Raw genomic sequence first — 24,675 nt, forward strand, 5'->3', positions numbered from 1 at the left:
CCACTTAACATTTAGCCTTAATTTTATGCATTAGTTAAAGAACTGTTAGCTACATTAAACTGTTTTTATTTATTTCTATAGTTTGTGTTTTAAAGATGTGAACGCTTTCTTAAGCTGGACTCAAATCATTCCAACATGGTGTGAATGCAGCTCGATTAAATTGAGGATTTCTACTGGATCTCAGAGCAGCTTTGGGTCAGTCACAAAATGTTCAGTAGATCAAAAATAAAAAGAAATTTAAAACATATAAATTACAAGAGCATTATAGCAAAGTTAATTTGAAGGCTGATCAATGCCTTTATCTTTATACCACTATATTGTAGACATGTTTTAACACATCAAATATACGGTTTGAAGACTTATTTTTTCAGGTTAAATATTCCACCGTAATTCTGTAATTACTGGAAGTGCTTATGATGACATTCAGGATTTCAGATCATTGATTATGCAGCACATTTTTCAAGTTATGTTCGGCTCTAAAATATATATCAGTTAAATATTGTTCTTTTGAGGTTCTTCTGATCATTCTCAGCTTCACTGTTGACTGTGATCTTAGATCTGAACATGTATTTGTGAATCAATATGAATCTGAATGTTCAAAAGAATTATTTATTCAATGTAAACACAAACAACTAGATTGCATCCTGGAAATTCATGGATATAAAATGAACTGCAGTCCATCTTTTAAACTCGATGTTGAACTAGGCCTATATATAAAGCTCTTTATGTTCAATATGGTTATTTTACAGAAATGAGCCGGTGGGTATTTTAAAATTAATATGACATTTGTGTAAAGTGTATAAATCTATTTAAATGTCCATGTTCACTTGATTAATAGCTGAAATGAGCAAGTTTAAACATTAAAACTGATCACAGACACTATAAATATAGCCATATGGAACTATATTGTCAAAAGAATAACATACAGAGCATTTCGAAGAGAAATCTATGCACTCCACGTGTGTTTGTTGTTTGTACACTAGTCCAGATGAATAGTAATAAATGCATTTTACTTAAAATTAGTGCTGTCAAACATTTAATCACCCAAAATAATAGTTTTTGTTTACATGCTATATGTATGTGTACTTTGTATATATAAATACACACATACAGTAAATGTTTCGAAAATAACATTTTCGGGGGACTCTTATTTTGAAATCGGTAATATTCTTCTGCTCTGGGCGCAGACTTCAGCCATAGACACGAGAAAGCACATTTATGACCAACTGCATTTATATTTCAATCCTTTATCCGAAAGAGCGTTTAACCAGGTTATCTAAGTGTGAGTATATTAATACTGCTGTAAAACACGTGTTCTGATCGTAAACGCCTGCTGTTCGCGCATAGCAGCAGATCATGTGGAGTCCTGATGAAATAGCCAGCTTGTGTTATAATCACTTCAATAAACTGCCTAAAAGAGGAAAGCCGGAGGCGGGCAGAGAGTGGACTCTGCTGGCGGCTGTGATTCTGCAGCACACAGGTCAGAAACACACATCAAATAACACCTCTTACACGATTAACCTACGTAAACAACGACCAGGGAAACACACGTTTCTGTCAAGCCTTACTTGTAATGAACACTAACTACTGTCAAAAGAACGAGCCCTTATTCCACAGATAAAGTGAATAATATGACGTTAAGCGCTCTCCCCATAGAGGTCCATGATGAGCAAACAGCCTCAAGTATCGATTATCTGCGCACGCGCGGTCCTCTAGAGGAGAAAAACACCTTCACTTTGAGATAAAGATGATCCTGAAAATGAACCTTGTGAAGAGCGACTGCATCCAGCGGAGCACATCGTTTCTGATGAGTGAGTATATGGCTTCTTTCTGTCCTTAGGAAAATTTAGCATGGTTTTACTATAGTAAACGTGGGGCAGCCTGAGCACAGTTTTACTACAGTTTTTACTCCATTGTTGCATAGGGGTTGTGCTGAGTATTTGGGTCATTCTTCAATTTGTAAAAATGCTTGTTCTTTTTTTTCTAATAAAATATATTGCTATGCATTTAAAATTAGTTTAATATGCTATATCAATTCAAACGAAAGCTTAAGAACATCAAACTTTCATTTTAATTTCTTCGAGGGGCGACATCCATTGATGTAACCACAGACATGAATTTGGGAGACACTATTTTTTTCTTAAATATAACAAAATATGTATTTTTAAAAAAACAATTTAATAAAATTGTACGTGAAATAAAATCTATATTCACAATATAACCACTTTATTTGTGTTAAAAATGTTATATTGTTGCGATTATATTCCATGATACCTCTCTAAGGTATGGCGGATCATCCATATTTTGTTACAAATGCAATCGCTCAAACTCAATTAAATATGTATTTTAAAAACAAAAAATTTAACTATTAATAGTGCACAAATTGTGTTTACCCTACAGAATACAAACATGCAAACATTTTATGAATTATTGGTATTTAAAGTTTATTTAAACTGTTGTAAAATAGGGGGTACACCACTTGACCCACAAATGAAGAATGACCCATTTAGGCTAAATGTTAGTATTTTTATTATTTGCCTGTGGGTTATACATGTTTGCTACTCTGCACGATATGCTAACGATCATGCACTTTTTCTTAGGAATGCATTGCCATTTCTGTGTGCTTTAAAGCAGTGCATGATGAAGGACACGTGATGCAGAGGAACTGTTTCCAAAACTGACACAAGGATGTGCAACGAGCTCAGAAATCAGCCTCCGACACTCGTTATTTATATGTTCATTACAGTGTGCAAATAAAACATGTTTTTTAAATCTCCTAATACTCTTTCTCATCTCCACCTTGAGAGGCCCGTTAGGGGCTGGATGTTTTTCCAGGTGTGAAGCACATCAGTATTTATGGCCTTTCCACAACAAAAAGTGCCTTACAGTGAATAAGATATATTAGATATATCAGATATATTACAGCTAAAATGACAGAAATGTGGTTTTCCCTGGTCGTTAAGGTAGTATACGTTAAGCCACGGTATGGGGAGAACGCTTAATGTGAGATTATTCACTTTATACGCTGAATAAGAGCTCGTTCTTTTGACAGTAGTTAGTGTTTAGGTGCGTTAAGAGTTTTAGTATGTCCCGATATGAAAACTGCTGAATGCCCTTTTAACCCTTTGCTCACAGGTCACAAGCAGGTTGTGTCTTTGGGGACCGGCACCAAATGCATCGGCCAGTCTGCCATGAGGATGAAGGGTAAATGTCAAAGACACTTTGCTCAAATGCAAAGCTAAATGTGCATCCTGATGTACTGAATATATTGTGCTGATGTGCAGGTGAGGTTCTGAATGACAGTCATGCTGAGGTTATTGCTCGGAGGGGATGTGTCAGGTAATATATTTCATGTGACAAGGCTTCATTGCATTAGTCATGCATTCACAAACCAATCCCCAACTGTAAACATATTTTATGGGCATATATGATGGATTTATGTGTTTGTTCATGGATTTCACATTCGTCAAGCGGATGTTATGTCCCGTAACCCTTCTTCTAGATGGCTGAACATGTTCAAATGAAGGGGATCTGCTGTGATAAAGCTTTTTACTTGCTCTGAACATTTTACAAATCATTCTTAACATTCTTGCTTTCAAAGAGATATGCATTTCTTTTTTAAAGATATTAAGACTTGTTTTTAGAGCATTTTATTGTTCTTACTCCTATTTTAAAAAATTATTACAGATATATATATATATGTATGTGAACTATATTGGCAAAAGTATTGGCACCCCCTTCTAATGAACATGTTTGACTACTTTAGTCATTTCTATGAGACAAATCTTAATGTTTAACACAATTGAATTTGTTATATAATTGTTTACTGTTATACAGTTTTGAATATGTCTTAAGTTTTAGATTTATTTTTATTTATAAACCAAGCATTAAGGCATATTTAATTCAATGTAACAGTATTTTGAAATCAATACCAATCTTCTAATGTGAATTATGAACTACCATCATTTTTTGGATTAAAACAGGGTTTTAGAGGAATAACAGAAGTGAATTGAGTTGTGTGTTTGATGTTTCCGTCCTCAGGTATCTGACGGAGCAGCTGTTCAGAGCCGTAAGCGGCCAGAGCTCGGATGTTTTCTGCCCTGGATCTGAAGAGGGAAAGTGGGCCGTTAAACCAGGAGTCTCTTTCCTTTTCTTCACCAGTCAAACACCCTGTGAGTCCAGCTACTGCTTCAATGATAAATACTAAAGATTTATTTCATATTAAAAAGCCTTATACTACCAGTCAAACGTGTTTAGACATTCTCATTTTTATATTACTTCCCATTTTTAGAAAAAAATAGTCATCAAATATTAGAATAAAAATGTAAAACAAATCAAAATGATTAGTCATTTCATTTACAGTTGAAGAATTAATACAAAAATACTGAAAAAAGCATATCTTCCTAAAGACTTACAGACAGTCACTGATCATCAGGGAAGCAACTCAACATAATATCAACAACCAAAGATGTGTACATTTATATGTGAATAAGTTATGTGAAATATCTTAATCCATCAGTACAAATAAATTATGATCCCTGTAATTTTTTCATTTAAATGATAAACATCTTGCAGTTTCTGTCAGGGGTATGAAAACTTATGCAGTCTGTATATATTTTCCAGCAGTGCTGGGTGGATTAGATTGTAGTCTGTTATTGATTACACGACACAGAATGTAGTTAGAAGCGTAGTCCATTACATTACACAGTATAGGTAGGTATTAGTGTAGACCTACAGTATCATGTTGATTTCAATAGAATAATCTTGTACCATGTGATATAAAACACAAAAAGAAAGAAAATATATTCTATTCATTGTTATTAACAACATGAAGTGCATTACATTAAAAAACATTACATTACGTAAAAAAAAAAAACATGAATTTGTGCATTTTAATGTGTTAGAAAGACAAAAGCACCGAAAATGTAAAAATGAAAAAGAACTTGTTTAGAATCAATAAATTATGAATAATTTATTGCTAATGTGTGAATAATTTGTAATTTGTATTGTTTACATAGTATATGTGTGTGCTGTGTATATTTATTATGCATATATAAATACACACACACTATATATTTAGAAAATATTTACATGCATACATTTATATTCATATAATTTATATTATATATAAATATATTTAACATATTTTTCTGAAATATATACATGCATGTGTGTGTATTTATATATACATAATAATTATACACAGTACACACACATATACTATGTAAACAAAAACTATTATTTTGGATGCGATTAATGTCGATTAATCGTTTGACAGCACTAATATAATTACAAGTACTTAATTTTGGAATCTGATTATGTAATCCAGATAACATGTTTATCAGTTAGCAGCAGTCCTGAGTGACCTATACACATTCAGTCCAACAGTACACAACAACTGCACTCCTGCTTGTGTGCTAGTGCTTATATGTTAACATCTCGTCAGTCAGTGCTTTGCTAATGAATCCTTAGGTGGCGATGCCTCCATATTTCCTATGACTGGCAGTCAAGCGCAGCCCTGTGAGCCCGTGAAGTCAATCCAGAGCGAAGAATCAGAGAGACGAGGCCAGAAACGACACGCCGAGAGCGACCTGGAAGAGAGCGACAGCCATTCATCCCGCAGACAATCAGGGGATACGGATGAGCATGAAGTCATGACAGAAAACAAAGAAAGTAATCCATCAAATGCAGTCTTGCACTGTCAGCCAGAAGAGGCGAAAGACATCCACCGCACGGGGGCGAAGTGTGTCCCCGCCGGCCCGGCCGACCCGCTGCAGCCCGGGTTACTCTATCACAGCGCCGGGGTTCTGCGGCTGAAGCCGGGCCGCGGCGAGCGCACGCTTTCTCTCTCCTGCAGTGATAAACTGGCCCGATGGGGCGTTCTGGGCTTCCAGGGCGCCCTGCTGTCTCATTACCTGCAGGAGCCGCTCTATTTCAGAGCTGTGGTGGTTGGAAAGTGTCCTTACAGCCATCAGGCAATGCAGAGAGCTCTGAAAACACGGTGAGTGGATGAACCGCACCAGCAAACCACGGTTTCTGCAGAGTTCGTAAAAAGTGTTTGCTGATTTTCACAATCTCACAAGGTGCTTAAAGGGTAACTACACTCTAAAACAACTTTTTTGAGTTAATGATCTGTAAGACTGTGTCTTTATTAGTGCTGTGCATTGATTCAAGTGAATGTTTTAACATTTGGTTATAAAGTGTTTTAATTCTACAACATCTGAGTTCTGCCCTCTTCAGGTCGATCGTTGGCTACTGCAGATGAATTAAAAAAAGACATCTGTGATGCTTTTTTCAGGATTTATTGCTGAATAAAACTTATGAACAATGTTTATTCAAAATATAAATAATTTCTAACAATATGTCTTTACTGTCACTTTTTTATTAATTGAGCACTTGTTGAATAAAAGTATTAATTTCAAAAAAACTGAAAAGATGCTAACCCCAAACTTTTGAAAGCTAGTGTATTGTTAAAAAAGGACTTCTATTTTAAATAAATATTATTCTCTCTATTCATCAAAGATTCCTGAAAAAAGAAGCACAGGTAATAATAATAATAAAACAATATTAAGCAGTACAACTGTTTCCAAAATTGATAATAAATAAGCATATTAGTGTGACACTACAGACTGGAGTAATGATGTTCAAAATTCAGCTTCGCATCACAGAAATACATTATATTACAGCAGAAAACTGTTATTTACTCATGATTTATTATTTTAAATTGCAATACTGCACAATACTGTTTTTGATCAAATAAATGAAGGCTTGCTGAGCGAAAGATATGCAGCGTTTAAAACATGAAAGATGCGTTTGAGCAGTACACTTCTGTATGAGGACACCTGCCGGCCGACGGAGCTGTGTCAACAACTACAGAACGCGTTATACAAATCTTCATTAATATAGTAATTAATACTGATGTGTGAACTGGGGGATCAACAACTACAGAACGCGTTATACAAATCTTCATTAATATAGTAATTAATACTGATGTGTGAACTGGGGGATCAACAACTACAGAACGCGTTATACAAATCTTCATTAATATAGTAATTAATACTGATGTGTGAACTGGGGGATCAACAACTACAGAACGCGTTATACAAATCTTCATTAATATAGTAATTAATACTGATGTGTGAACTGGGGGATCAACAACTACAGAACGCGTTATACAAATCTTCATTAATATAGTAATTAATACTGATGTGTGAACTGGGGGATCAACAACTACAGAACGCGTTATACAAATCTTCATTAATATAGTAATTAATACTGATGTGTGAACTGGGGGATCAACAACTACAGAACGCGTTATACAAATCTTCATTAATATAGTAATTAATACTGATGTGTGAACTGGGGGATCAACAACTACAGAACGCGTTATACAAATCTTCATTAATATAGTAATTAATACTGATGTGTGAACTGGGGGATCAACAACTACAGAACGCGTTATACAAATCTTCATTAATATAGTAATTAATACTGATGTGTGAACTGGGGGATCAACAACTACAGAACGCGTTATACAAATCTTCATTAATATAGTAATTAATACTGATGTGTGAACTGGGGGATCAACAACTACAGAACGCGTTATACAAATCTTCATTAATATAGTAATTAATACTGATGTGTGAACTGGGGGATCAACAACTACAGAACGCGTTATACAAATCTTCATTAATATAGTAATTAATACTGATGTGTGAACTGGGGGATCAACAACTACAGAACGCGTTATACAAATCTTCATTAATATAGTAATTAATACTGATGTGTGAACTGGGGGATCAACAACTACAGAACGCGTTATACAAATCTTCATTAATATAGTAATTAATACTGATGTGTGAACTGGGGGATCAACAACTACAGAACGCGTTATACAAATCTTCATTAATATAGTAATTAATACTTATGTGTGAACTGGGGGATCAACAACTACAGAACGCGTTATACAAATCTTCATTAATATAGTAATTAATACTGATGTGTGAACTGGGGGATCAACAACTACAGAACGCGTTATACAAATCTTCATTAATATAGTAATTAATACTGATGTGTGAACTGGGGGATCAACAACTACAGAACGCGTTATACAAATCTTCATTAATATAGTAATTAATACTGATGTGTGAACTGGGGGATCAACAACTACAGAACGCGTTATACAAATCTTCATTAATATAGTAATTAATACTGATGTGTGAACTGGGGGATCAACAACTACAGAACGCGTTATACAAATCTTCATTAATATAGTAATTAATACTGATGTGTGAACTGGGGGATCAACAACTACAGAACGCGTTATACAAATCTTCATTAATATAGTAATTAATACTTATGTGTGAACTGGGGGATCAACAACTACAGAACGCGTTATACAAATCTTCATTAATATAGTAATTAATACTGATGTGTGAACTGGGGGATCAACAACTACAGAACGCGTTATACAAATCTTCATTAATATAGTAATTAATACTTATGTGTGAACTGGGGGATCAACAACTACAGAACGCGTTATACAAATCTTCATTAATATAGTAATTAATACTTATGTGTGAACTGGGGGATCAACAACTACAGAACGCGTTATACAAATCTTCATTAATATAGTAATTAATACTGATGTGTGAACTGGGGGATCAACAACTACAGAACGCGTTATACAAATCTTCATTAATATAGTAATTAATACTGATGTGTGAACTGGGGGATCAACAACTACAGAACGCGTTATACAAATCTTCATTAATATAGTAATTAATACTGATGTGTGAACTGGGGGATCAACAACTACAGAACGCGTTATACAAATCTTCATTAATATAGTAATTAATACTGATGTGTGAACTGGGGGATCAACAACTACAGAACGCGTTATACAAATCTTCATTAATATAGTAATTAATACTGATGTGTGAACTGGGGGATCAACAACTACAGAACGCGTTATACAAATCTTCATTAATATAGTAATTAATACTGATGTGTGAACTGGGGGATCAACAACTACAGAACGCGTTATACAAATCTTCATTAATATAGTAATTAATACTGATGTGTGAACTGGGGGATCAACAACTACAGAACGCGTTATACAAATCTTCATTAATATAGTAATTAATACTTATGTGTGAACTGGGGGATCAACAACTACAGAACGCGTTATACAAATCTTCATTAATATAGTAATTAATACTGATGTGTGAACTGGGGGATCAACAACTACAGAACGCGTTATACAAATCTTCATTAATATAGTAATTAATACTGATGTGTGAACTGGGGGATCAACAACTACAGAACGCGTTATACAAATCTTCATTAATATAGTAATTAATACTGATGTGTGAACTGGGGGATCAACAACTACAGAACGCGTTATACAAATCTTCATTAATATAGTAATTAATACTGATGTGTGAACTGGGGGATCAACAACTACAGAACGCGTTATACAAATCTTCATTAATATAGTAATTAATACTGATGTGTGAACTGGGGGATCAACAACTACAGAACGCGTTATACAAATCTTCATTAATATAGTAATTAATACTGATGTGTGAACTGGGGGATCAACAACTACAGAACGCGTTATACAAATCTTCATTAATATAGTAATTAATACTGATGTGTGAACTGGGGGATCAACAACTACAGAACGCGTTATACAAATCTTCATTAATATAGTAATTAATACTGATGTGTGAACTGGGGGATCAACAACTACAGAACGCGTTATACAAATCTTCATTAATATAGTAATTAATACTGATGTGTGAACTGGGGGATCAACAACTACAGAACGCGTTATACAAATCTTCATTAATATAGTAATTAATACTGATGTGTGAACTGGGGGATCAACAACTACAGAACGCGTTATACAAATCTTCATTAATATAGTAATTAATACTGATGTGTGAACTGGGGGATCAACAACTACAGAACGCGTTATACAAATCTTCATTAATATAGTAATTAATACTTATGTGTGAACTGGGGGATCAACAACTACAGAACGCGTTATACAAATCTTCATTAATATAGTAATTAATACTGATGTGTGAACTGGGGGATCAACAACTACAGAACGCGTTATACAAATCTTCATTAATATAGTAATTAATACTGATGTGTGAACTGGGGGATCAACAACTACAGAACGCGTTATACAAATCTTCATTAATATAGTAATTAATACTGATGTGTGAACTGGGGGATCAACAACTACAGAACGCGTTATACAAATCTTCATTAATATAGTAATTAATACTGATGTGTGAACTGGGGGATCAACAACTACAGAACGCGTTATACAAATCTTCATTAATATAGTAATTAATACTGATGTGTGAACTGGGGGATCAACAACTACAGAACGCGTTATACAAATCTTCATTAATATAGTAATTAATACTTATGTGTGAACTGGGGGATCAACAACTACAGAACGCGTTATACAAATCTTCATTAATATAGTAATTAATACTTATGTGTGAACTGGGGGATCAACAACTACAGAACGCGTTATACAAATCTTCATTAATATAGTAATTAATACTGATGTGTGAACTGGGGGATCAACAACTACAGAACGCGTTATACAAATCTTCATTAATATAGTAATTAATACTGATGTGTGAACTGGGGGATCAACAACTACAGAACGCGTTATACAAATCTTCATTAATATAGTAATTAATACTGATGTGTGAACTGGGGGATCAACAACTACAGAACGCGTTATACAAATCTTCATTAATATAGTAATTAATACTGATGTGTGAACTGGGGGATCAACAACTACAGAACGCGTTATACAAATCTTCATTAATATAGTAATTAATACTGATGTGTGAACTGGGGGATCAACAACTACAGAACGCGTTATACAAATCTTCATTAATATAGTAATTAATACTGATGTGTGAACTGGGGGATCAACAACTACAGAACGCGTTATACAAATCTTCATTAATATAGTAATTAATACTGATGTGTGAACTGGGGGATCAACAACTACAGAACGCGTTATACAAATCTTCATTAATATAGTAATTAATACTTATGTGTGAACTGGGGGATCAACAACTACAGAACGCGTTATACAAATCTTCATTAATATAGTAATTAATACTGATGTGTGAACTGGGGGATCAACAACTACAGAACGCGTTATACAAATCTTCATTAATATAGTAATTAATACTGATGTGTGAACTGGGGGATCAACAACTACAGAACGCGTTATACAAATCTTCATTAATATAGTAATTAATACTGATGTGTGAACTGGGGGATCAACAACTACAGAACGCGTTATACAAATCTTCATTAATATAGTAATTAATACTGATGTGTGAACTGGGGGATCAACAACTACAGAACGCGTTATACAAATCTTCATTAATATAGTAATTAATACTGATGTGTGAACTGGGGGATCAACAACTACAGAACGCGTTATACAAATCTTCATTAATATAGTAATTAATACTTATGTGTGAACTGGGGGATCAACAACTACAGAACGCGTTATACAAATCTTCATTAATATAGTAATTAATACTGATGTGTGAACTGGGGGATCAACAACTACAGAACGCGTTATACAAATCTTCATTAATATAGTAATTAATACTTATGTGTGAACTGGGGGATCAACAACTACAGAACGCGTTATACAAATCTTCATTAATATAGTAATTAATACTTATGTGTGAACTGGGGGATCAACAACTACAGAACGCGTTATACAAATCTTCATTAATATAGTAATTAATACTTATGTGTGAACTGGGGGATCAACAACTACAGAACGCGTTATACAAATCTTCATTAATATAGTAATTAATACTGATGTGTGAACTGGGGGATCAACAACTACAGAACGCGTTATACAAATCTTCATTAATATAGTAATTAATACTGATGTGTGAACTGGGGGATCAACAACTACAGAACGCGTTATACAAATCTTCATTAATATAGTAATTAATACTGATGTGTGAACTGGGGGATCAACAACTACAGAACGCGTTATACAAATCTTCATTAATATAGTAATTAATACTGATGTGTGAACTGGGGGATCAACAACTACAGAACGCGTTATACAAATCTTCATTAATATAGTAATTAATACTGATGTGTGAACTGGGGGATCAACAACTACAGAACGCGTTATACAAATCTTCATTAATATAGTAATTAATACTGATGTGTGAACTGGGGGATCAACAACTACAGAACGCGTTATACAAATCTTCATTAATATAGTAATTAATACTTATGTGTGAACTGGGGGATCAACAACTACAGAACGCGTTATACAAATCTTCATTAATATAGTAATTAATACTGATGTGTGAACTGGGGGATCAACAACTACAGAACGCGTTATACAAATCTTCATTAATATAGTAATTAATACTGATGTGTGAACTGGGGGATCAACAACTACAGAACGCGTTATACAAATCTTCATTAATATAGTAATTAATACTGATGTGTGAACTGGGGGATCAACAACTACAGAACGCGTTATACAAATCTTCATTAATATAGTAATTAATACTGATGTGTGAACTGGGGGATCAACAACTACAGAACGCGTTATACAAATCTTCATTAATATAGTAATTAATACTGATGTGTGAACTGGGGGATCAACAACTACAGAACGCGTTATACAAATCTTCATTAATATAGTAATTAATACTGATGTGTGAACTGGGGGATCAACAACTACAGAACGCGTTATACAAATCTTCATTAATATAGTAATTAATACTGATGTGTGAACTGGGGGATCAACAACTACAGAACGCGTTATACAAATCTTCATTAATATAGTAATTAATACTGATGTGTGAACTGGGGGATCAACAACTACAGAACGCGTTATACAAATCTTCATTAATATAGTAATTAATACTGATGTGTGAACTGGGGGATCAACAACTACAGAACGCGTTATACAAATCTTCATTAATATAGTAATTAATACTGATGTGTGAACTGGGGGATCAACAACTACAGAACGCGTTATACAAATCTTCATTAATATAGTAATTAATACTGATGTGTGAACTGGGGGATCAACAACTACAGAACGCGTTATACAAATCTTCATTAATATAGTAATTAATACTTATGTGTGAACTGGGGGATCAACAACTACAGAACGCGTTATACAAATCTTCATTAATATAGTAATTAATACTGATGTGTGAACTGGGGGATCAACAACTACAGAACGCGTTATACAAATCTTCATTAATATAGTAATTAATACTGATGTGTGAACTGGGGGATCAACAACTACAGAACGCGTTATACAAATCTTCATTAATATAGTAATTAATACTGATGTGTGAACTGGGGGATCAACAACTACAGAACGCGTTATACAAATCTTCATTAATATAGTAATTAATACTGATGTGTGAACTGGGGGATCAACAACTACAGAACGCGTTATACAAATCTTCATTAATATAGTAATTAATACTGATGTGTGAACTGGGGGATCAACAACTACAGAACGCGTTATACAAATCTTCATTAATATAGTAATTAATACTGATGTGTGAACTGGGGGATCAACAACTACAGAACGCGTTATACAAATCTTCATTAATATAGTAATTAATACTGATGTGTGAACTGGGGGATCAACAACTACAGAACGCGTTATACAAATCTTCATTAATATAGTAATTAATACTTATGTGTGAACTGGGGGATCAACAACTACAGAACGCGTTATACAAATCTTCATTAATATAGTAATTAATACTGATGTGTGAACTGGGGGATCAACAACTACAGAACGCGTTATACAAATCTTCATTAATATAGTAATTAATACTGATGTGTGAACTGGGGGATCAACAACTACAGAACGCGTTATACAAATCTTCATTAATATAGTAATTAATACTTATGTGTGAACTGGGGGATCAACAACTACAGAACGCGTTATACAAATCTTCATTAATATAGTAATTAATACTGATGTGTGAACTGGGGGATCAACAACTACAGAACGCGTTATACAAATCTTCATTAATATAGTAATTAATACTGATGTGTGAACTGGGGGATCAACAACTACAGAACGCGTTATACAAATCTTCATTAATATAGTAATTAATACTTATGTGTGAACTGGGGGATCAACAACTACAGAACGCGTTATACAAATCTTCATTAATATAGTAATTAATACTGATGTGTGAACTGGGGGATCAACAACTACAGAACGCGTTATACAAATCTTCATTAATATAGTAATTAATACTGATGTGTGAACTGGGGGATCAACAACTACAGAACGCGTTATACAAATCTTCATTAATATAGTAATTAATACTGATGTGTGAACTGGGGGATCAACAACTACAGAACGCGTTATACAAATCTTCATTAATATAGTAATTAATACTTATGACTCATCCTTTTAATGCTTTAAATGTGAAGTGTATATCATTTTATAAAACGTTTTGTTATTGTGAGAACAGGAAACCATGTTTTTACAGTTTAATATATTAATATAGACATTGCCCCGCTCATATGATATTTATTATATTTGTCTTAAATATGAGCTTAAAAATCCTGCAGAAACCCTGCAAGTTGTCTAGTAGAAGTAGCTTGATCATGTCATTTTCTGAGTAATTATCTGTATGTATTGATAAACACATGACTGTTACAGCACAGGTGTTATTTAGTCTTGTGTTTAGTCCGGTTTCAGTCCGCTAGACTCACAGGATACAGTCGTCTGTACCAGAGATCGCTCTGTTTTGTGCAAGGCTGTCATGCTTAAACTGGAGTTTAGTCTCGGTTCAGGTGGTGTGGTTTTCCAGATCGATGTCAGCTTCATCTTTTTCCAGATTGTGTTATTTTTTCCACTTTTCTTTTCATGCTGATCTCACCAGTGACCACTTTTATTAGGAGTTACTGCCCAGAAGCCAGAAATGGCCTTATAAACCCTCCGTTTCACAGCGTAAGCTGTTTTCCACGGGCCTGGGCTCCCGAGGGTCTAGGATTGGACTTGGGTTGTTTTTTTATTTCTTGCCAAAATGCAGAAGTTTGGAGAACAAAATAGTTGTTTCTTAGACTTGTGAATGATTTAATTACAGATGTTTCTATTTATTAAGCTGAGGTAGAAGAACGGTTTACAAATACATTTTAAAGAAGTACACAATCAAACATTGTATGCACAAAAATGAATCATTAATCAAATTAAATATTTATAACATTTGTATAATTTAATAATATTATTATATTTAATAAATATATTAAAGTATTGGTAACACTTTATTTTAAGGTGTCCTTGTTACATGTACTTACTATTATAATAACAATAAATTATACATAATTACAAGTAACCCCAAATCCTAACCATATAGTAAGTACATGTAGTTAATTAATATTACTCAGTACTTAAATGTATAATTACACTGTAACAAGGACACCTTAAAATAAAGTGTAACCAAAGTATTTATACAGTTGAGGTCAACCTCATACCTTTCAGAATCTGCTAAATGTTAACTATTTTACCAAAATAAGAGAGATCATACAAAATGCATGTTATTGTTTATTTAGTACTGACCTGAATAAAATGTTTCAACATAAAAGATGTTTACATACATATAGTCCACAAGAGAAAATAATAGTTGAATTTATAAAAATGACCCCGTTCAAAAGTTTTCATCCCCTTGATTCTTAATACTGTGTTGTTCCCTGAATGATCCCCAGCTGTGTGTTTGTTTAGTGATAGTTGTTCATGAGTCCCTTGTTTGTCCTGCACAGTTAAACTGCCTGCTGTTCTTCAGAAAAATCCTTCAGCTCCCACAAATCATTTGGTTTTCCAGCAGTTTTGTGTATTTGAACCCTTTCCAGCAATGACTGTATGGTTTTGAGATCCATCTTTCCACACTGAGGACAACTGAGGGACTCATATGCAACTATTACAGAAGATTCAAACACTCACTGATGCTCCAGAAGGAAAAACATGCATTAAGAGCCGGGGCGTGAAAACTTTTGAACAGAATGAAGATGTGTACATTTTTCTTATTTTGCCTTAATATCATATATTTTTTCATTTAGTACTGCCCTTCAGAGGCTACAGAAGATACTTGCATGTTTCCCAGAAGACAAAATAAGTTAAATTTACCCTGATCTTCAAATTCAAAAAGTTTTCACGCCCCGCTCTTAATGCATGTTATATAGTTTATAGTCATTTCAATAAGGGAGGGATTTTTAAATGCATTTTATTTGATTAAAATAATTTTAGGGGTTATTTTATTATTTTTTATTGTCAAGACTCATCTAAATAAAAAAACAGATCACAGGTTAAGAGGAAGGCTGGAACATTAAAAAAACACATTTAATTGATGAATTATATGTTAAATTGTTCCATTAGAATAAAACTAACTTCTCATCTCTCACAGATGCTCTGATGTGAGGGATTTGCCGTCAGGTTTCTCCGTACACGATCCAGAGATTCTGCAGTCCGGTCTGGAGTTTCCTCACAACCACACACACACCGAGGCCAAACACACACACACACAGGGCAGAATATCTCCCTGCGGGGCAGGTGAGCACACACACAAATTCATCATTTACAGGGATTTATTTCTGTGCTTGTGCAACTCCTCAAAATGAGTTTGTGTTAGGGCTCTGTAGACAAGAGCCCTAAAAATGTGAGGTTTCCTAACATTACTCTCTAGTGTACACAATCCCAAAGCAGACTGCACACCTACAGTAACTCCCAGACGGCTGACGTGTTTCCATTACAATGTCTTCTTTGCTTTTGGTGTAATGATGTCTGGTGTAGGCCTGTCTGTTTCAGCTGCTGGTGTTTGATGGGGTCTGATGTCATCATCCCCGGTAGCCCCTCGGGCAGGTACTCTTCAGATTTTGGCAGCAAGAAAATTAATTTAACTAGCCCAAATAAAGGACCATAAAGACCATAAATGTCAATCAAAAACATTTTCAATACACAAATATCAACGAATATCAAGGGAATTGTTTTATTTGACTATTTACAAGGTATCTGCAGAATTCTTAAAAATCTTTTTAAGGCAATTTGAAAAAAAAAAATTCTTATACCATTTAACGTATTTAAAACTGTCTAAGGCCTTAAAACTCTTCAGTTTAGTTGTATCAAATTTAAGGACCCGTGGGAGCAATGTTCCCTCTACTTTTCTTTCTTGCTGATCAAAACTTTTCTCTATCGGTCAGACATTTCAGGCACCTGAGCAAAAGCATTCTTTATACCAGACCTGTACAGCGCACACAAATAAAGTGTGTAACTCTTAACTTTAATGTGCCGTTTATATTTGATTTGACCCTTGATGTAACTAAATGATGTGCATGTTAGGTTAACTGAGAAAACATTTTTACTGTACAATACACTGCAGTTCAACAGTTTGCATCAATAAAGACGTTTCTTATGCTCATCAAGGCTAAATCTATTTGATAAAAAATACTGAATATTATTGTGGAATATTATTGCAATTTCAAATAAATGTTTTCTATTTTAATATACTTTAAAATGTAATTAACTCCTGTGAAGCAAAGCAGTATTTTGAGTGTCACATGATCCTTTAGGAATCATTCAAATATGCTGATTATATAAATTATAAATTATGCTGAATATTCAAATATCGATTTTTAATCAATGTTGGAAACAGTTGTACTGCTTTATTTGTTTATTATACTGTATTTTTCGGGACCTGTGATATTTAAAAAAAAATAAAAAAAGAATAGTGTTTAGTCAAAATAGAGATTTTGTTACAATATAAACTTCAAAAGTTTGGGGTCAGTAATGTTTTACTTTTAAAAAAAGTTTAAAGAAAGTTTAATAAACTTTATTCAAGGATGTGTTAAATGGATAAAATTGATCGTAAAGACTTCTATTGTTAGAAAATATTTCTATTTTGAATAAATGCTGTTCTTTTAAACGTTTTATTAATCAAAGAATCAAAGAAAAAAAGTAACACAGGTTCCAAAAAAAACATGAAGCAGCAGAACAGTTTCAACACTGATAATAAATCAGCATATTATTATGATTTCTGAAGATCATGGGACACTGAAGACTGGAGGAATGATGCTGGAAATACAGCTGCAGATCACAGAAATAAATGCTATTATTTGAAAAATAGAAGAGATAACAGATCAGAAATGTAATAACATGATTTAGTATATTAATTTATAAATAATACACTTTTTTGGATCCTGTGATACTTTTGTCAGGATTCTTTGATAAATAAATAAATGAAATTCATATTTTTATTCAGCAAGGATGTGTTAAATGGTTAAAAAGTGATAGTAAGGAGTAATATTATATTTTTTGGAAAACAAATTATTTTGAATAAATCCTGTTAACTTTTTATGCATCAAAGAAAAAAGTATCACAGACCCCCCCCCCCCCCCCCCCCCTCATATTAAAATAGGAAACTGATATTAGAAATTGTAATAATATTACAGTTTTTATGTATTTTTGATCAAATAAATACAGCCTTGGTGAGCAGAAGAGACCACTGAAAACATTACAAACCTTACTCTTCCCAGGGCTTTCGCCTCAAACTCCTTATTAAGAGTTAGTAAGGTAGTTGTTAAGTTTAGGTATGGGGTTGGATTAACCATCTAATACACAGCCAATATGCTAGTTAATATTGACAATCGGTCCTTAAAATAAAGTGTTACTTAAGTATTTTTATAAGTTAACATCAGCCTGGTTCCTTCACCAAACTCTCAAAAGGATTTTTGCACTTAGAGTGTTTTAGTTCGGATGCAACCATGTTTTTTCAAGAGAAGTAACAGCGCAAAGGTGTATTATTGATTTATTTCATGTTGCAGAATAAAACATTACAATATCTTGAGACCTTATTTTAGCAATTTAACCAAAAGCCCGTTAGAAAAAGCCTAAAATGCTAGTTTTCGGGTTTTGGCCAATAGAAATACGTCATGCCTGCAGCAGTCTATGGACTCTATCGATAATTTTCCTAAAGCGTTGTAAAAACGTGAAAAATCATTTCTCAAAAATCATTACCATTGCACTGAATATCAAAAATCCTACCTGAAGTGCTTCAGCAGAAGGTTCATTTTTCAAGGTTACAAACGGTCAAAAGTGGCCATAACTGAAGAATCGACCCACATACATTGGCCTTTTTTGAGCTGGCATGGTTCAAATTGACAAGCAGTTTCATTCCCTGTCTGTGAGGTCCAGTTTAGTGGTTCTGTTTAATGATTAGATGAACTAACAGTGATGTGAATGTCCCTGCAGCCATCAGCTGGTGTGCCGTATCCCAGCAGCCTCTAGATGTCACTGCCAACGGTTACAAACAGGGAGTGACGAAAAAAGCTCTGGGCACATCACAAGCAAGGTGATCACCTGACAACAAATAATTAGCATTCTGAGAATATGTTTATGACTCACTGTAAACATTCAGAATGAAGCCTGGTTCATGTTACTTTATAAACTGACAGGGTCCCAAAACAGTGAGTCACCACAATAACCAGCTATGAGCTCATTACGTTTCTTATTTCTCCATGTGTAGGTCATTAATCAGTAAAGTGGAGCTCTTTCATTCGTTTCTGAAAGTGGTGGCAGCAACCGAGCACTCGCGGCTTCCAGAGACCCTCCGGTGAGTGATATAAAACTGGGGAGACCTGCGATAGTTTTACTCCAGTAAACCTTTCTCATTCATGACATGACCTTGTTTGAGGAGAACTGAGCAGAGCTGGATAATGACACTGACTTTACAACATTGTCATTATTCAGCTCGAGTGACTCGATGAGACTTAATGAACTAAACTGAGCTGAATAAACCCCTGTGTCTTCTGTGGAGCTGCTTGTAGCTGAAATTGAATTATTTTCACAGTTGCTGAATTTTACAGCATTAACACTGTTATTTTCCTGTTTATATTTATGAAGACGCTTTGAAACGATCTATATTATATAAAGTGCTAATATAAAAATACATCCGACTGGACTTTCCCCATTTTTAGTCTTGGCTCCAAAATCTTTCGTACAAGAGAATACAGTTGAACAAGCATTTAAAACACATGACGTTCCCCAACCTTACATTTATGGACAATACGCTTGTCTCAAGCGATAGCTTTGTGGTTTTATAGCCCCCCAAAGCTTAGCCTACAGTTACTAAACTATGACGACACTTCAGATAAGATGACAAAAATGAAACCAACATACAAACTGCTTCAGAGAAAATGTGTGTACTCGTAGGTAATCAGACATAGAGTCGTTTCCTCTCAGTAAACTGATATTTACACCCATCCCTGTCGTGGTAATCAGATTCACTGCTGTTTGGTTTAGACTGAATCGTGCTGTAAAGTGACGATTTGTGTTTTATTCTTGTAAAGCAGCATGATTATTGAACAGTAGATCTTTGTTAGTTGGTAACCCGAGGGAACAGTGTTCTTCTGTTCTTGTATCTTTGAAGTGATCCTGCCCAGCGTCCAGCTCCAGTTACAGCGCTGACAGACTCACACAAGAGCATATAACACTGATCCATCCACAGAGGTCCCACAGCACAGGCGTCTGCTGCCGTAAATCCATCAGCCTGCGTCTGCTTTCAGTCTCATTAGCAAAGGATTTCTGCATTATTCCAGCAATAAGACTTCACTCTGTGACTGATGCTGGGATTTCCAGATGAAAAAACACACTTCCACCTCCGTTTTGTGCATCGTTGTGCTCTGAAAGGGGTCATGAGTCATGACATGGATTTTTTTATTACTTTAATATGTTCCTTGAGGTTTACTTATAATAAAGTTTTTTGCACAAAAAAATTAAAATATATAAATAATGTGGAAAAATGATTTTTAACCCTCTGTCTAAGTCCTTTAAGGCTTCTCAGTAATCGCTATGATTGGCTAACGTCACTGCATAGGAAACATATTTTCATATTAACGCCCCCTCGCTAGTGCATGTGAGTGTTTTGACAACACGAACGAAAAAATCAAATGGTCATTTCCAGACAAAGCATTATGAAATAATTGACTTGTGGTTTGTGATGCAGCTGCAATCAGATCTAGTATCACTTCATCTTTCAACAAATGTTTCTTTGTGGCTCTTCACTGTGCCTCGTTTACAAAACAAAATCCTCCGACACGATCCGGGACGCCATTGAAAATAAACGATCCACTTGTTCCTTACGCTGGGATCCTTCTGATATCCGTACAAAGATGAGAACGAGCTGTTTGAACCAAACGTGTCAAAGCGAACAATCTTTCACTGCTTTTGTCCTGAAACAGACTCGAAGAAAGCGAACGCACATCTGTATCAATATAGCACAGTGAATGTCTTTCTGTTTGCTTTTGACGCGACGCAAGTGTCAGCCGTTAAGTGACTGAACACCAGTGGGCGGAGCCTATGGAGAGAAGAAGACTATTCGTCCATGTCTTGCTGTGGAGGCGTGTTTTAGATGAAAAACAAGTAGCCTAGCCTAAATATATTTATATATAAAATATATACTATAAAATTAAAATGCATTTCTTTAAATGTATAATGAAGGCAGCAACATATGATAGATAGGACAGAACAAGAAAGACTATTAATAATCTTTCATTGCACAAAAATAGTATAATACGAAAGGGTATGGCTCCAATACAGAGCGGCACAAAGTGCTCAGCACTCCTCATAGAAACGTTCAAAGCACAAAGAGAAGAGATATTGATTCCTAGTATGTTAAATCTGTGCGAAGGTTTATTGAGCCTTTTCTTTGAACAGTTTTCAGCTTGGCTACTGTGCGCTCTTGGAGAGAGAGTCATTGTTTGGACTATCAGAAGTGAATGCGACGCAGTGTGATCGCTGAATGGAGGATGACAGACAGCCACAGCGCAGAGAAGAGTTTACATGAACTTGAATTTAGAATTCATTGAACTGTGGACCCGCTTCAGGACACTTGAAATATAGTGCATGAAAACAGTGCTTTATAATGTTCTTGTGCCTTTGGTGGGGTTTAACAGTAACACAGAATAAATCGGATTTGGATCGGTCTCGTCTGACCGATACCCGATCCGGCAGAAAAGGCCAGTATCGGAGCTGATACCGATACTGAATATCGAATAGACGCATACCTAGTTTTTATTATCATGAATATCGCGCTGAAATCATGTCTTAAAGCATATTAGTTTAAACTTCTGATGTAGGATTTTCTGAGCGCGCACGGAAAGCGGCTGCACACGGCATGTGAGTACTAAACCCAAGTTCTCTTTCATGTCTTATTGCGCTTAAATTGTCAAATACATGCAAGTTTATGTTAAAAACACACAAAAACAGTCGGTTATGTCTGTGAAGGTAAAGAGCTGTATGTTTCTATTAGTTCTGTGTCGCAGCAGCATAATATACAGTAAATATTTACTTGCATTTCACTGCTGGTTATACTCTGTATAATTGTGTATGTGACGAATAAAAATCTTGAATCTTGAAATAAATCAATAAATGCACTGCTCTCTTGTCTATCTGAGGCTGGGACTCTAAATGCTGTTCTGTGCTCGTCAGCCAAAGCAATGTTTTGCTCAAACGTTCGCCATGGAGTTAGAACTGCAGAAATGTGCAGATTAAGTGGCGGTAATATTGTAAAAAGATTCCCTTTCTATGTCACAGAGGGAATTAAATCTGACACGCTCGTTTTTTCCCAAGCTTGCAGAGAAAGGCTTACCAAAACAAAGTTACTGGGTTGTCCTTTTTCACGTTTTCTGTGTTGGTAGATGCACCGGGGACCCGATTATAGCACTTAAACATGGAAAAAGTCATATTTTCATGATGTCACCTTCCATAACGCTGAGTCTGAACGATACCAGATGTTTGCAATACGTCGGCCAACCATTTTTGTCTGCGTTCGTGTAAAGTACAGTATGTTTCTAGCATTAGATTGTGTTTTTGAAGCAGAAACGTGATGCCATGCATGCCTGTCCTTAAAGTCACGTTGACCTCTGACCTCTCTTGCATGCTCCCTACAGCGCGCAGGTGTTGTTTGTGTATCTGTTGTGTCTGATCGATGTGTTTGTTTCTTCTCTGTGCTCGCTGAAGTGGAAAAGATTTGAAGACGTACTGGGACTACAAGCAGGCTGCAGGGCCGTATCAGCAGGCCTGGACACAGCTGCGTCTGCAGGCCTTCCCGCTGTGGCCCCGGGGCCCGCCAGAGCTGATGCTGTTTTCCTAGCGGACTGGACTTTACCATATCACTGTCCTGAACGGATCGCATGAATAAAAGCAGTGTCTTATACTCAAGGCTCCAGCAGAGATCAAATATATAAATGTTTTAAAAAATGTTGTAAAATACTAAGTGCTACTTAAACAGTGTCGGGGAGTAACTAGTTACATGTAATGGAAGTACGTAATTTAATTACAAAATAAATGTAACTGTAATCTGTTACAGAAAATGTGTAATTAAATTACAGTTACTTATGAAATGTTAATGATTACAAAGGGGGTTGCATCTGAATATTTTCACGCATACACCGATTTGATTGATTTCTTTCCCAATTGACTGCTTTAAAATATGAGACACCAATGTTTCAGGAGTTTACAGAATAGGACACATGCTTATTCAATATTAATTTTAAGAACTTGTTTTTCTCAAGGCATTGTTAGATGTCAGTCTTTCCAGTCATAACAAATACTTGATTTCAAAAACAGTATCATAACTATTAAACTATATCTTATGATTTTAAATCAGTATTTAATCTCAGAACGATCTCAAAGTAAAAAGAGGTGCTAAAGTCTGCTTTTGTGGTGGCTGTGCTTTAAAATTTAATTATGATCTTAATTTGAGCGATGAAGGATTTTGAAAGTCTGACAGAAATCAGTATCGAGTTCTACTACATGTAAATGTTTCAAAATGATTAACAGTTGAAAACATTTGTTAGAAATGTAGAAAAGTGACCAAAAACTGATCAAATCGTTACACTATTACATTTTAGATAGGGTAACTTGTAACCTATTACATTTCCGAAGTAACCTTCCCAACACTGTATACTTAAAACAGCAGAACTGTAAAAACAACTAAAATGTATCATTAGCGCAGTTTACTTGCCCGGGTTGCCATTTCTATCTTCTATCCTCTGTTCATTTGTTCTCCTTTCAGCAAAAGTATATATTGACCAGGGGCTATAAACCAAAAAAAAGCAGTATGTATATTACACTATACATTCCAAGTCTGTTAAAGTCCTACAGGAGCGTTGTGGGAGGAACATTTGAGCTGAAATTGAAGTGGTTATTGACTGAAGATTGTCCACTGCCGTAGCGCTCGAATCTCATTGACATCATTGATGCCAAACACCAAATGTCTCATGATCAACGAGGGGAAGATTTCCAGTGAAAAGCTATTGTGTAACACTTTCATAGTATGGTTTTTGTTAGACTGAATGCCCCTGGTCAGTATTTGCATTTGTGGTATGAGAGAGTTTTTCAGTATTGGGTGAACTTTGCCTTAGAGCTGGAACTGTATACGCTCTGGTCCATGAGGTTTGTATTTATATTATTAAAGGATAGCTGAATGAAAATTCTCATGTTGCTCCAAACCTGTATGATTGACCTCATTTTTATTTTTTTATGTAACAGATTTTTTGAAAGAGTGGGTCTCAATAAATCATATCAACAATCGGTTTATT

The 24,675-nt window shown here is 34.9% G+C and overlaps 1 protein-coding gene across 3 annotated transcripts; it reads left to right on the plus strand.

Annotated features, from left to right (window-relative positions):
- The first annotated feature begins 1,140 nt into the window (after positions 1 to 1,140).
- LOC306868538 (tRNA-specific adenosine deaminase 1-like) lies at positions 1,141 to 24,672 on the plus strand. Of its 3 annotated transcripts, none has more exons than XM_079414757.1 (10): positions 1,347 to 1,480; positions 1,657 to 1,811; positions 3,136 to 3,204; positions 3,285 to 3,339; positions 4,042 to 4,172; positions 5,473 to 6,001; positions 16,485 to 16,630; positions 19,325 to 19,424; positions 19,599 to 19,685; positions 23,093 to 24,672. In XM_079414757.1, the coding sequence occupies exons 2-10, from the start codon at positions 1,748 to 1,750 to the stop codon at positions 23,223 to 23,225; spliced, it is 1,314 nt and encodes a 437-aa protein (XP_079270883.1). In that variant the 5' UTR covers positions 1,347 to 1,480; positions 1,657 to 1,747; the 3' UTR covers positions 23,226 to 24,672. The 3 variants fall into 3 exon arrangements, with proteins under 3 accessions (XP_079270882.1, XP_079270883.1, XP_079270884.1); XM_079414758.1 differs by lacking the exon at positions 1,347 to 1,480 and adding an exon at positions 2,601 to 2,835 and having other exon boundaries at positions 1,718 to 1,811; XM_079414756.1 differs by lacking the exon at positions 1,657 to 1,811 and having other exon boundaries at positions 1,141 to 1,480.
- Positions 24,673 to 24,675: the final 3 nt, after the last annotated feature.

Source organism: Barbus barbus (assembly GCF_936440315.1).
Source record: "Barbus barbus genome assembly, chromosome: 50".
NCBI lineage: Eukaryota > Metazoa > Chordata > Actinopteri > Cypriniformes > Cyprinidae > Barbus > Barbus barbus.

Bases quoted from the DNA above. Each gene is read 5' to 3' on its own strand.
- LOC306868538 (XM_079414756.1), top strand. From the start codon at position 1,357: ATGTGGAGTCCTGATGAAATAGCCAGCTTGTGTTATAATCACTTCAAT. The intron at 6,002-16,484 runs GTGAGTGGATGA...CATCTCTCACAG, and splicing joins CAGAGAGCTCTGAAAACACG to ATGCTCTGATGTGAGGGATT. The intron at 19,425-19,598 runs GTGATCACCTGA...CTCCATGTGTAG, and splicing joins CTGGGCACATCACAAGCAAG to GTCATTAATCAGTAAAGTGG.